A 14,068-nucleotide genomic window follows, 5' to 3' on the forward strand; every position below is an offset into this window, starting at 1 on the left:
GAAGGGTCCTGGGTTCGATTCCAGTCGGGGGCACGTGCCCGGGTTGGGGGCTCGATCCCCAGTGGGTAGTGTGCGGGAGGCAGCCAATCAGTGATTCTCTCTTATCATTGATGTTTCTATCTCTCTCTCCCTCTCCCTTCCGCTCTGAAATCAATAAAAATATATTTAGTAAAAGAAAAAGAGACAGGAGGGACCCTCTGGTGAGGGACAGGTCCTGAATTGACATATGGACATCGACATCCCATTGTGATGTTGACAAGATATTTGCAAGATGCTGCCATTGGGGGAATTGGGTGCATGGTTCTCCATAGTATTTCTTAGACGATTATCTCACAATCAAGATAGCCAAGTGTGCCCTAGTCTTGAGGCCCCTGAGTGTCCCTGCAGGGAACAGGGGCCCCTGTTGGAAATGGTTCATTGGTGGTGGCACCTGCGGGCTGTTAGCACTGAGCATACAAGATGGGAGGGGGCCAGAGAGGGACTGCATGCCAGAGCGGGGCCTGGCTGAGTTAGCAATTAACTGGCCCTACGGTTTTCCTTTAAATAACAAAAAAATACACCTGAAGGGGTGACTGCTCCTTGCTTCAAGCCTCAGCCGAGGCTCGAGCATTGAGTCTCCAGGGTTCCAGAGACCAGGCATGGCGAGCGCCCCGGGACCAGACCCACTGGGGGACAGCAGTGAGGATGAGAGGCCCAAGTGGGACAACAAGCTCCAGTATCTCCTGAGCTGTGTGGGGTTTGCCGTGGGCCTGGGCAACATCTGGAGGTTCCCGTACCTGTGCCAGAGCCACGGGGGAGGTGAGCCTGTGCGGCATCCTCAAACAGGAGAAGGGGAACGGGCGCACCTCGGACTGGGTTGTCACTGGTTCCTGCCGGGTGGGAGTGGTCCTCCCGGGAAGAGCGCTACGCCATGGCCCAGGGAGAAACCGTCTTGAGGGTATCAGAGCTCTTGGGACCCAGGCGAACCCTCCCAACGCTGCTCCTGCCCAGCCTTGCCTTGGGGTTGCCTGTGTGTGCAGACTAGTCAGGCCTTTGGTTCCTGAGTCTTTGCTCTGCCAGCTCCTTGCTCTCTTCAAAAGAGGTCTGGCTTCGAGCATCCCTAAGACAGCGGGTCTCCACAGGAGGCTGCGGATCTACGGGGAAATTTAGCCTGTTAGAGTCTTTTTTATTTTTATTTTATTGCTTTTTAGAGAAAGGAAGGGTGGGGGGGGCAGTTGTTGTTGCATTTATTTAAGCACTCATTGGTTGATTCTTGTATGTGCCCTGACTGGGGATCAAGCCTGCAACCTTGGCATATCCGGACGATGCTGTAATCAGCTGAGCTACCAGCCAGGGCAGGCAGAGTCATTTTATTGGTAGCCAGGACACGGACGAAAGCAGTGAGCACGCGCTTGTCTCTCTTGGTGCAGTGTGAACGTGCATGAGGACTTGAGGGCACAGACAGACACGAACCACCCTGGGCAGCCGTCATGGATTAGCTCCGGATTTTGTCCCCCGACATGATGAGCAGGGACTTCCCAGCCTGGGCTCATTCTTCTCTGGGGCCTCACCCTCTCGGGGCTGTCCTGCCACCGTGCCAGGTCCACTTGCCTTCCAGGCACCTCTGCTCCTGTGTGACTTGAGGGCTCTCGAGGGGATCACCAGGCCCCAGGAGGTCTCTGGTTGGAAATGTGGGGAGCATTTCTTTGGGCAATTACTCTGGCCCTTCCTGCCTTGGAAACGAGGGACGAAGGGAAGCCTATCGGTGGGTGAGCTCTCCCACCACGCTTTCTGGTCAGAAGCCATCCTTTCCCACTTCCAGGGCAGACAGGCGGCTGTCCTGGAGGCCACAGGGAGCCAGAGGACAGGCTGAGTCTCAGGGAACAGGCAGGAAGATTTGGGCTCTGAGGGACTCCATGGCCCAACTCTGCAGAGCGGAGCAGACAAAGGCCCTGCGTGACGTGGCTTGCCTGGTTATGAGGGCAACACTTCTGTAAAGTTTATTTATCTTTTCTGAATATAAGAAGGTTCATGGCATGCAGAAATTTTTGAAAATGTAGACGAGAAGGCGGAAACTTGCCTGTCACTCGCCCCCAGAGGTGTCAGAACCTTTATGGGGGGTTGGGGCAAGGCAGCACCTTGAGCCTTGGGTCTCCCGACAGTAAGCCTCCCCCAGGCCCCTCGGGAAGCTCACAACACCATTCTCCCGACAGCCCGGGGATGCCCACAGGGTCTGGGGCTGGGAGAGCCGGCCTGGTCTGCAGGCCTTGCAGGCAGAGGCTGCAGGTCCTGATCGTGCTGGGTGCTCGGATCTGTGGCTCTGGGAGAAGCCAAGGCTCTTCTCACACCAGGACCAAGGCTCAGCCACCAGGACCAAGCTTTTTGTTCCGCTCCTTCCACTGCACGGCTGGCAAGGGACAGAGGGACAGGTCCCACCCCAACACGGGGCACGGCTGGGCAGACAATCTGAGGCATTGACCTTCTCCAGAATTCTGTGTGAATGAGACAGCTCCATGTCCTGAGGGAGCCGGTCACCAGGGGTCATGGGGTCTCAGTAGGAACAGAACAGCCCATTTGCTGATGAAACCGCCTCCGAAGCACTGACAAGTTGGATGCGGCCAAGTGATTTAAAACAGCAGCACGGGGCCCGACGTGCGGTCCGCCCCCTCTCAGGGAGGCCACTGATCGTCCTGCCCAGGTGCCCTCCCCTGCTGACCGCAGCGTCCTTGCAGGGGCCTTCCTCATCCCCTACCTCATCGCCCTGGCCTTCGAGGGGATCCCACTGTTCCACATCGAGCTCGCCATCGGCCAGCGCCTGCGCAGAGGCAGCATCGGGGTGTGGAAGGCCATCTCCCCCTACCTGGGCGGAGTCGGTACGCTGCCTTTCTGGGACCCCTGCCCACAGCTGCTGGGGAGGGACAGGGTGAGGGATGCAGTTCCAAGGGCGTGGTGGGTTTGCTTGTGATTTGGAACCTGCAGGCAAAGGAGGGACCCTATGGTAAAGGTGCTGGGAGACCCAGGCAGCAGTGTCCCTGTGGGAGCCACCCCTCGTCACACTCCGAGGAGGCCTCATTGGTTCCCCTGAGGACAGACTTGGGTGGAGGGTGTTGCATGGAGTGAGCTCAGGGTGCAGGAGAAGGAGGCAACAGGCTGGCCCCACGGAGCAGCAGCAGGCTGTCCCGTGTCCTGAGCCCTGTGGGCCTGTGCACACGCTGAGCCCGCATGTCCCGGAAGCTCGTGGGCATGGATGAAGGGGGCTGAACAGGGCTTCATACAATGACGCGTCCTCAGCCAGGAGATTCGTCCAGAGGGGGGGGCAGCAGAAATGGCGGAAGGTGAGTCAAGACAGTCTGTAACAGGGAGGACGGTGACTGTCCGCCATGTGCCCACAGGGCTGGGCTGCTTCACCGCGTCCTTCCTGATCAGTCTCTACTACAACACCGTCCTGACCTGGGTGCTGTGGTACCTCCTCAACTCCTTCCAGCACCCGCTGCCCTGGAGCACCTGCCCGCTGAACCTCAACCAGACAGGTAGTGTCCGGGACCGGGGGAGTTCACGCCCTGCCTTCGCAGGAGCCCCTCACAGTCACCCTGAAAGAGCGCATCTGAACTCTGATTCTCTTCACCCAAGTCTCTGCTCACTGCTGGACCCAGGGGCCCACGGACACGCTCCGCTGGGGGCTCAGAGCCACGCTGGGCCCACGCAGGGGATTGCTGCGTTGGCTGAATTAGGTTGTTAGGTCCAGACCCCAGCCTGGTGCCGGATCTGACTAGATCTCGACAACGTGGAAAACGGTCATTGTTTTCAGCAGTTTGCTCACTTTCTCCCTTCCCACCTCTGGTTGGTACGATCTTGTGTTTCACTCATTCTGAACAATGCCGACCCTGGGTGCCTGGCAGTAAGTCAGGCCTGGAGGCTCCCTGTGTCCACCCCGTTGGCCATGCTGGGCGCCTGGGCAGAGGAGGGCACCGGTCCAGGGTGGATTATGCAGTCTCATTCCTGGGCGGAGGATTGCAAAGCCCGAATCCCACCTGAGCCCCGAGGCCAGCCCGGTGACCAGACCTCCTGGTTTCAGGGTTCGTGGAGGAGTGCCAGGGCAGCAGCTCCGTGAGCTATTTCTGGTACCGGCAGACGCTGAACATCACGGCCGACATCGACTACAGCGGCTCCATCCAGTGGCGGCTGCTGGCCTGCTTGGCGGCCTGCTGGGCAGTCCTGTACCTGTGTGTCATCAGAGGCATCGAATCCACCGGAAAGGTGAGAGCCTGCGGGGCAGACCCTCTCCCTCACTCCCTCCAGCTGCAGAGCGCCCCCCCCCCTTTTCCCCACTGCCGTCAGAGTGGGTTTAGAGGCTCTGCTGGGAGAGGCTTGGGCATCAAGACTGTCATATCTCCTTGGAGAACCGATGCCTTTATCCTTACAGAGTGACTGTCCTCACCCGAGTCATAGTCTTTGCTCTGAAGTCGATTAAGATATTAACCTAGCCACCCAGCCTTCTCTGACCATGTTGACATCTATGTTTTTCCATTCTGCTTCTTTTAACCTGATGGAATCTCTGTTTAAAGTGTGTTTCTTGTCCTCAACAGCATGCAATTGGTCTTGCTTTTCCCCAATCTAATCTGATGGTCCCTACCTTTTGTGTAGGGTGTTTAGATCGCTTACATTTAATGCAATTATTGATCTGGTTCATATAACTCTGTCACTGTATGTTTTGTGCTTGTCAAGTCTGTTCTTTGTTTCTTTTTCTTTCTTTTTTGAGTATTTCCGCCCCCCCCCTCCCCACTTAATCCTCACCTGAGGATATATTTTTCATTGATCCCAAAGAGAGAGGAAGAGAGAGGGAGAGAAAGAGAAATATCGATATAAGAGAAAAACATCAATTGGCTGCCCCACACACAATCCCTGACTGGGGATTGAACTCATGACCTAGGTATGTGCCCTGACTGGGAACTGAACTTCTGACCTTCGGTGTGCAGGACAATGCTTCAACCAACTGAGTCACACCAGCCAGGGCCTTATCTATCTTTTTAAGTCACTGCGTGCAGTGCCAGGCACCCGGCTCCCGGTCATGGCTGTGTGGCTCTTGCACAGACCAACCCACATGTGCACCTGGACATTCCTCAGTGGGCGTGTGGGTGTCACAGCTGCTCTCACATGAGGGTCTCCACACTTGAGAGGACTGGAATTACCGAGGGAGACAGAGCAGCCATGAGGCCCAACAAGCCAGCCAGATACTCCAGACGGCCCAGTTATGAAAGTCCCTAAAGATGTGTCAGGGTGACCTCCAAAGTCAGTCTGGGGGCAGTGAGAAAAGAGATTTATTTTGCATCGACGCCGTGTGTGCAGACTCCTGCCAAACCTTGCTGAGAGTGGGTGCCATGTGGGAGAGGGTATGGGCAGGTGTGGGTCCCTGAGACCCTGAGAGTGGCCAGCCAGGGGATGGGGGTGGGAAGAGGTGTCGGTGAAGCGAGAACTCAATGCCTGCAGTGTGAACAAGAGGGAGGCCGCCGCACGGGAAGTCGGTGCTCCCCTCAGCGGACCCACAGGCACAAACACCTACGTGAGTCCGCTGTGACCATCACAGTGAGCTCCAACCCCTCCAAGCTTGACCGGATCCCACCCACCACCTCCCAGTGCCCTCCGCCCTGACCTGACCGGGTCCCAGATGAATGACGGGCCACTGGCCACTGAGGCGTTTCCAGCAGGCCTGCCTCTCTAAAGATTTTTATGTGGAACAGATACCATTGAAAAGTCTCACAATCTGGTCTTTCTTTAAGGTAATTTATTTCACAGCCTTGTTCCCCTATCTGGTCCTGACCATCTTCCTCATCAGAGGACTCACCCTGCCCGGGGCGACGGAAGGGTTAATCTACCTGTTCACTCCCAACGTAAGTGGGTCTCAAAGGGAAGTCCAGGCACCAGGAAGCACACAAGTAGGGCCACAGCCAAGCCCAGCCCAGCTTGTCCCACCCCCTGGCCTTGTGGGAGGAGGAGAAGAAAGAGGGAAGCATGGGCCTCAGGAAGGAGGTCGGGGTCAGGGTGAAGCGGTCAGGAGGAGGACACGGTTTAGAGCATGCGGACTTTGGTGCTCAGGGGAGAGGCTGGCTGGGCACCCGCTGTCCCATCCCTAGTGCTCTGGACCCCACACCTCTGAGAGCCTCGTCCAGCTGCACAGCCCCACCAGGCGAGGAGCCATGGGACCAAGGGACCTGCCCACCAAAGCCCACAGCCCTTCTAGACATTCCATGTCTCCAGATCCCAACAGCCCCTGGGAGGTTCCGGGGGCTGCACCACACACCCCAGGCTCCCCAGGCAGTGCCCGCACCAGGGGAAGGGAAGGGGACATATTTGTGTGGAAGTGTGTTTGCCCCCCCCCTCCCCGCCCCCGCCCCTGCCAGCAGCAGAAACACCAGGCACTGTGTCAGGTGGGAGAATTCAAGTCACTCAAATCCACCAGGTCTGAGAGGAGCAGATCAGCACACCCAGGTTCAAGTTGCCCAGACCCATTTCCAGCCTGGAGGGTCTGCAGCCAAGTTCTCAGCACCCACGCGTCCCATGTGGACGGGAGCTGTGGGTTCTTTGACACGTCACAGGATGGGAGGCCGAGTTTGCAAGCACACTCCCTCCTGCATGGTCCTCAACTGCCCCTGGGGCCTGAGCAGGTGACACCACTCATGACCGCTGCCCAGAGGAAGTCCTGGACATGCCCTGGGACGGAAGGCACTGGGCGGGTGAGGTTGGCCTGTGGCACAGCGGCCTCCCATCTCCCTCCAGATGCAGACCCTCCAGAGCCCCCGGGTGTGGCTGGACGCAGCCACCCAGATATTCTTCTCTCTGTCCTTGGCCTTCGGAGGACACATCGCGTTAGCGAGTTACAACCCACCCAGGTAGGGCCGGGCTCGGGTGGGGACCTTCCAACCGAGGTGCCGGGCCTGTCTCGGTGCTCACTTAGCACGTTTTTATGGGGCTTCCTGCCTGGGACAGAGGGCAAGCGACGATGAACTTGAGATGAGACCAGATTCTGGGCATTCCAGCAATTACTGAGTCATCCCCGGGGCCGGAGGTCAGGGCCTCCAGGCAGCCTCCCGCACGTCCGGAGCCGCTGCTGGAAGAGAGCCCAGATAACCAAACCCAGGAACGAGGCCATAACTGGGGCGGACACACCAACACGAACCACGTGTGTGGCTCCCAAGGTCGTGGAGCAGAGATGCCACGCGTGTCGCCTCTGTAGCCACTAAAGCAGACTCGGCCTCCGCTCTACAAGGAGCCACAGCCACCTGGTACTCCCATTACAACCACCGTAAACCACACAGTGAAGGCCCTGTGACAGCCCTCAACCGAATTCCTGTGGTGTCAGTGTTCCCGCCCCTCAGAGCGGGCAGGGGCAGGAGGCGGAGGCCAAGGCCAGCTGGGCCCTGGCTGTGTTGACAAGTTACTGTCTCAGCTCTCACCCCCAGTAGCTCGTGTGCAGTTAGTTCACCCACCTCAGCAGCCTGGAGGCAGGAGGGGCTGGTGAGGAGGGGTGGGTGGGAGGGGCCAAGGCTGTCCTGAGAGCACCAGGAACAGTGCAGAGTTTCTGGGTCACGCACAAGAGGGCCCCAGGAGCAGCGTGGGGGCATCCAGATGGGGTGCTGAGGCAGCGAGCTCCCTCCGAGTTTCCTCCCCGAGGGCCTAACCACAGCCATGCGCTCCATCTGCTCAGGAACGACTGTGAGAAGGACGCAGTGACCATCGCCCTGGTCAACAGCATGACCTCCCTCTACGCCTCCATTGCTGTCTTCTCTGTCTTGGGGTTCAAGGCGGCCAATGACTATGGGCACTGCTTGGACAGGTGAGCACAGTGTCCAGGGGCCACCAGATGGGGCCTGCTGCCCTAGGGTCCCACTCAGTGACCTCCTAGTTCCTTAGGGCAGGAGGGTGGAGTGTCCCCCAAAGGGTATGTTCACCCAGAACATAGAACGTGACCTGATTTGAAAATAGGGTCTTTGCAGAGAGTGTTGATCAAGATGAGACCATACTGGATAGGGTGCCCCGAATCCAGGAGAGGGTTCTTATGTGAGACAGAAAGGGACACAGACACACAGGGAGAGGCCGTGTGATGACAAGCAGAGGCTGCAGGGGTACGGCCACAGCCCGGCAAGCCGACAGCGCCAGGAGCTGGAGAGGCAGGAAGGACGCCCCTGAGAGCCGCAGAAGGTGACCCGCCATGTCCACGGTGCTAACGTGACACTATTCTGAGGTGCTGGGCTGAGCCTGCAGAGGGAGGAAGAGGACAAACAGTGCTCCCAGGAGGGGGGGGGGAATGTTCCAGAGACGCTGCAGGCCTGTGCCCTGGGGGGCAGTGTAATTCCACCGAGACGCCTGGTGAACACGAGCTGTTGATCCATTAACTGCGCTAGGGGTCAGCCGGTTGAGCTTCCAGGCGGTGTGTCCTATTCACTGCATTTCGTGACACATCTGTACCATCCTTGGGGGACATTTAAACAGCAAAATCGCTATCAAAAGGCACAAAAGATGTGAAAACCGTGACCCTAACTGGGCTGTAAGAGACCCTGTCCACAGTAGAGGTGAAACAGGAAGGCGGTGGGGGCCTTCGGGTCTCGGTGGGACGTACCGCTCTGAACATGTCCTCAGATAACTACAGAAGGGCCACGGTGCTGACTTTGAGGTTACAAATAACTGTAACAAGCAGGCAAAGTTGCAAATACAGAAACACCTACGCTGCTCCTTTGAGTCGGGGGCGGGGTGAAGCTCTTCCTATGGTGATGCTAGAGGAGCAGAGCTCGGCCCACCCTTCCCAGGCCTTCGGGGAGCCCTGCGCCCAGTGTCGGCTGGGGATCCACAGGTTCAGGAGGCAAGGAGCTGCCACTGCCCAGGGCCAGTTGTACCCTACCGGGGAGCGTCCCCTCCAGGCCCGCCCTCCACCCAGGTGGTCTGGAGACCCTGGCAGACCGAGGGGCTGACCCTCACTGGGATTGCTGGGGTCCTTTCTGGGCATGTTCACTGTGGGAGCCGCTGCCCCACTGAGCGCTTACTCCGCCTCTCTGTCCCTGCAGGAACATCCTCAGCCTCACCAATGAGTTTGATTTCCCAGACCAGAGTATCTCCAGGGACGAGTACGCTGCTGTCCTCACACACCTGAATGCCACCCACCCTGAGAGGTTGGCCGGGCTGCACCTGGAGTCCTGCCGTCTGCAAGACTTTCTGGATAAGGTACTGAGGGCCTGGCCTTGCTGCCTACGGCTGGCCAGGGGAGGGCGTCACTGGCTGTGGAGGAGTGGGCAGCCGCACACAGGGCCCGCTGACCCTCGGGGCCCGTGCAGCAGGCTGAGATGGGCAGGTCCTCAGGGCAGTGGTCTGATGGTGCCTGAGCCCAGCGGCCCGGGCCCCACGGCACAGGCTGGCTGCAGGCTGCTGAAGAAAAGGAGGTTCCTTTCACTCAGGGGTGCCCTGTGTTGTCCCGGCACAGCCCCGATGGAGCAGGCCCAGCACCTCACCCGAGGCCAGGAGGGTGTCAGGGCACATGTCTCACAGCGCAGGCCATGTTGATGCATGTGTCCGAGCATGAGGAGTGTCAGTGTATGTGTCAAGCTTGGGCGCCCCGTGCACGTGTGTCCCAGCGCGGCTGTGCGTGTCTTGCAGAGCGCCTCGGGCACAGGCCTGGCATTCATTGTCTTCACGGAGGCCATCCTGCACATGCCGGGAGCACCCGCGTGGGCCGTGCTCTTCTTCGCGATGCTGTTCACCTTGGGACTGTCATCCATGTTCGGGAACATAGAGGGTGTCATCACGCCACTCCTGGATATGGGGGTCCTGCCAAGACGGGTCCCCAAGGAGGCCCTGACTGGTGAGTGTCCTCACTGTTCGCCTGCCTCTGGTTTCACTCCGACCCACTGTCCAGACACCCTCCTCCATGAGGGCCGTGTCAGTCTCCATGGAGGGCGGGGTCAGCCTTGTTGCCTCTCAGGGCTGGTCCCAGTGGCCCTGTACTGACTCCCAAGGGCCATCATGGGGAACAGAGGGTCAGCAGGGCTGCGAGCAGGGATCCCCTCTCAACACTGCCCTCTGAGGCCAGTCCCAGCATCCTCCTGCCCTCTGGGCACAGTTCAGGAATCGGCGGGGACAAGCAGACAGGGAGAAGGTGTGAGGGCTGGGAGGGCAGCAGCAGGGCAACTTGAGAGGCATGAGTGTGCGTGCCCGCAGGGACAGTCTGCCTGCTCTGCTTCCTCGTGGCAACCTGCTTCACGCTGCAGTCCGGGAACTATTGGCTCGAGGTTTTCGACAAATACGCTGCTTCCCTGAACCTGATCATCTTCGCCTTCTTCGAGGTGATCGGCGTCGTCTATGTTTACGGGATGGAACGGTGAGTTCCACTTCCTTTGGCGTCGGCTGGGGCTGGGGTCCTGCTCCTCTGCCCTCAGCATCCCTCGTATACAATGTCTGGGCATCGTGGCTGCCAGTTTCCAGGGCAGCTACAGGGATGAGACAGAATCATCTGAGGCCCTTCCCAAGGGTGACTCCCAGTTATCCACAGAAGCCCCCACAGGACCCACCCATCTGGCTGCACCGGCCTCCCAGACTGTGGGGAGACAAGCAACAAAATGGCTAGTTTCCAGCTACATGAGGTAGACTCCTCAAGTACAAGGATAAGTAGACACTAGGGCACAGGAGGTCCAGCTGCCGTCCTGGAGGCCTCCGAGAAGGCTTAGCACCTGTCCTGCCCATCTCCACCTGGCTCAGGCCTGCTGCATACTTGTCACTCACACCTTCACTCACATCTTCACTCACACCTGCCACCCCTGACCACAGCCTTGCCCGAGTGGCCCTAGAGGTTGTGCTCTCTGTTCTTGGTTCCAAGCACACTGGAAGTCACAAATCCAGGGCCTTCCCCCTGCTCTGTGGGCACAGGGGCCAGCGTGCTTGTCCCGAGGTGAGACACTGCCCACCTGGAGAGGAGCGAGTGAGAGGAAGCTGTCTGGTGGGGGCCTGACCTGGTAATGTGGGGTGAACAGTGAGCCCTGGACTTCAGCCAGCTGTGGAATCTCGGGAAACACCTGAAGTGGAGCTGGACTGGAGGGAGCAAGCAGAGGGAGGGCCTCGGGGGTCCTGCCCTTCCATTGGCTCCTAGATGCAGCTGCTTTACACTCTGGGTCAATGCTGTCCAGGTCCCTTCTCCACCCTGGGCACTGGGGGCACCAGGTCAGGCACCTGCTTCCTTCTCACAGCTGAGCTGGCAGGGGTTTTGCTGCTTCTCACCCAGCAGCTGAGCCTGCCAGGGGTGGAACCCACAGTTCCTGCCCAGAGGCACCTCACCCAGGGGCCAGGCTGGGGCTGGGCTGACCTCCTCCTTGCTGACTGGCACAGGCAAGGAGCCCCTCAAGCACCCCCTGCCCAGTCCTCTTCCTCGGCCGGACTGACCTGCTCGCTCAGGACATTTCCACTTATCGACGGGAGTTGAGTCCTCATCAGGATCTGAGAGGGCTGCCCGTCTGGTGGCTACTCAGGAAGGCATGGGGGCAAAGGACGGCGTGGAGTGGGGGACAGCCCCACAGACCACATCTTGGTGACACTGGATGAAGCTGCTGGCTGAGCATGTGGGCTTGCAGACATGGGGCCCGGTGGGGGGACCTAAGTCCAATGTCTCTGGCAGGTTCTGTGACGACATTGAATGGATGACGGGGAGGCGGCCTGGCCTCTACTGGCGGGTGACCTGGAAGTTCATCAGCCCCCTGCTGCTGCTGACCATCTTCGTGGCTTATATTATCTTCCTGGTCTGGACAACACTGAGCTACAAGGCCTGGAACCCCCAATACGTAGGTCCTTTGTATGGGGACCCGGGGACCCAGGCACCCTGGGATCTGCCTCGGGCCTGGCCTGGCCCGGCTCTGATGCTCCCAGGCCCAGATGATATTCATGGTGGACAAGTGTATCCCCTAAGTGACCATGTGGGCTGCCTTTGCTATGTCATCCGAGATCAGGAGACCCCTGGAGTACCCTGGAGCATCAGAGGTGACTCGGGCAGCCCGGACAACCTCAGCCAGTAGCAGGAGGACAAGCAGTTTTCAGACTCTGGTGACATCACAGGTCCCTCCCTATAGCCCCGCACACAGAGGTGTAGCCTCCAGAAGCACTTCCCACGTGCTGTGGGGACAAGCTTCTCACACTGCCCACTCCTAGTCTGAGATGAGAGAAGGTGCATGTAGCACGTGTCACTGAACTGCCACCAAGCCCTGTCCGAGGGCTGAGCCACGTGGCCCGGCTGACCTGCCACCCCGTCTAGCCGCTCTGAACCTCACTGTGCCCCTTGTGGGGAGCATGGAAGTAATTTGGAAAGGGGAGCTGCCCAAGACACCATGGGCAGAAGGAGAAATAGAATTCTTATGAATATTATCCTATTAGATTCATACAGTAGTGCCTTGTGAACCTCAAAAGAAGGACCTGAAGTTGGTGTGTTGTCTCGTTCCCCAACAGCGGGGACGGAGGGGATCCACAGGGCCTAATGATGCCCCGTGGGTCAGGCCGAGGCAACCTCGAGACTGTGGGTTCCCTCGGGGTGGACAGGGTGGCTCTTTTCAGAACACAGCCCCTTAGGTTCCCAGCCTGTCTCTCAGCGCCCAGCCCCCACAGGAGGCTCGGCCCACGTCCTGTCCTAAGCCTTCAGCCCCTGTGCCCTCACGGCTCAGGGAGCAGCCCCTGGCCCTGTGCCTTTTCCATTCATCCGCCGGGAATGAACCAACCTGCTGCTTCATTTCAGGAAGAGATGGGGTGAAGCTGCCCACACACCACAATCACTTGGCTGAGGGTCAGCCTTGCTCTGTCCAGGTTGTGGGTAGGGGGGACGCTGCCCCCTCCCTCAGACACTCACCCTGTGGCCTCCTGTCTCTGCAGAAGCAGTTCCCCTCGCGGCAGGAGAAGTCCTACCCGGGCTGGGTGCAGGCCATCTGTGGGCTCCTGTCCTTCTTGCCTGCACTGTTGGTCCCGGGAGTTGCGATGGCCCAGCTGCCCATCTGGCGCAGACGGAAGCAGGAGAATGTGCAGCAGAACATGTGCCTGAAGCTGCAGGTCAGCGAGGTCTTCGACAGCGAGGTCCGCTGAGGGCGGGAGGGCCCGGCCTGTACGCCCTCGCTCACAGATCACCCGACCCCATTATACTCACCGAAGCCAAGACCTGTGGTTGTTACTTCCAGACACTCTCACGCCTCTGACCCTCTCAGCACGCAGCCCAGCTTAGACATCACCGTCCATGCTGTTCGCCACATGGGAGAAAGCCCGGCATCTGGTGCCTGGGGCCCTGTGGTCTGGGGTCCTGCCCAGCACTGTCTGAGTGGCCATAGGATGCACCTGGCAAATCCACGGGCAAAATGGCGGGGAGGTCCTGCTGCCAAGCAGGCCAGAGGAGGGGGTCTCTGAGGAAGCCACACCCACCCCCTTTGCACTGGCCTTGCGCCACATGGGTTGTGGGAATTTCAGGGCTGATCTCCAAGGCTGCCTGCAGCAGCCCTGCACCTAGCGCATCAGGTCCTGGGGACGGTCTGCCATGGCCACGCAGGTGAAGGGAACCATGCAGGCAGCAGGACACGGGCTTGTCTCAGGCGAGGTGGGCAGCCTGCTATGGAGAATTGTCTCAGGGAACCCATGGCCTACCCAGGACCCAAGGACGAACCCTCCTTGAGGGAGGAGTGAGCCCTGCCAGGGAGCTGGGGCTGCCTGGCTGCTCCTGAGGTTTTATCAGAAACACTGCCTTTAGTCCTTTTAAAACTTTCTCAAAGACTTAAATGTGTGTCAAGAAGGTACGGAAAGGCCGATTATCATTCAGGTTCCCACTGTCTCCAGGGGGAGAAATATCACTCCCAGCTGCTCCCCTCGCGCCCTGTCACTCCTCTGTGCCGGTGCCAGTGCTGGTGGGGCCAGGCACCAAGCCCTCCTGCAGCTGACAGCCAGGACCTGCCTGCTCTAGAGCCCTCAGCACAGTGCCTCTTCCCCAACTCCTCACCTGCCCGCCCTCCCTCCCTCCCTCTTTCCTCTCCACCAGTAAGGAGCCAGGGGTCAGGTCTAAGGAGCTGAGCCCTGACACACAGGCTTGTTTCTG

The 14,068-nt window shown here is 59.1% G+C and overlaps 1 protein-coding gene across 1 annotated transcript; it reads left to right on the forward strand.

The window, feature by feature from the left end:
- Positions 1–638: 638 nt before the first annotated feature.
- SLC6A18 (solute carrier family 6 member 18) lies at positions 639–13,074 on the forward strand (the record flags this gene model as incomplete). Its single annotated transcript, XM_079795870.1, has 12 exons — positions 639–798; positions 2,712–2,852; positions 3,372–3,509; positions 4,055–4,236; positions 5,757–5,867; positions 6,754–6,866; positions 7,682–7,810; positions 9,036–9,192; positions 9,622–9,826; positions 10,183–10,342; positions 11,630–11,792; positions 12,868–13,074. 12 exons carry the CDS (start codon positions 639–641, stop codon positions 13,072–13,074), a joined length of 1,866 nt encoding a protein of 621 aa, XP_079651996.1.
- Positions 13,075–14,068: the final 994 nt, after the last annotated feature.

This window comes from Cnephaeus nilssonii, assembly GCF_951640355.1.
Source record: "Cnephaeus nilssonii genome assembly, chromosome: 2".
Classification (NCBI taxonomy): Eukaryota; Metazoa; Chordata; class Mammalia; order Chiroptera; family Vespertilionidae; genus Cnephaeus; species Cnephaeus nilssonii.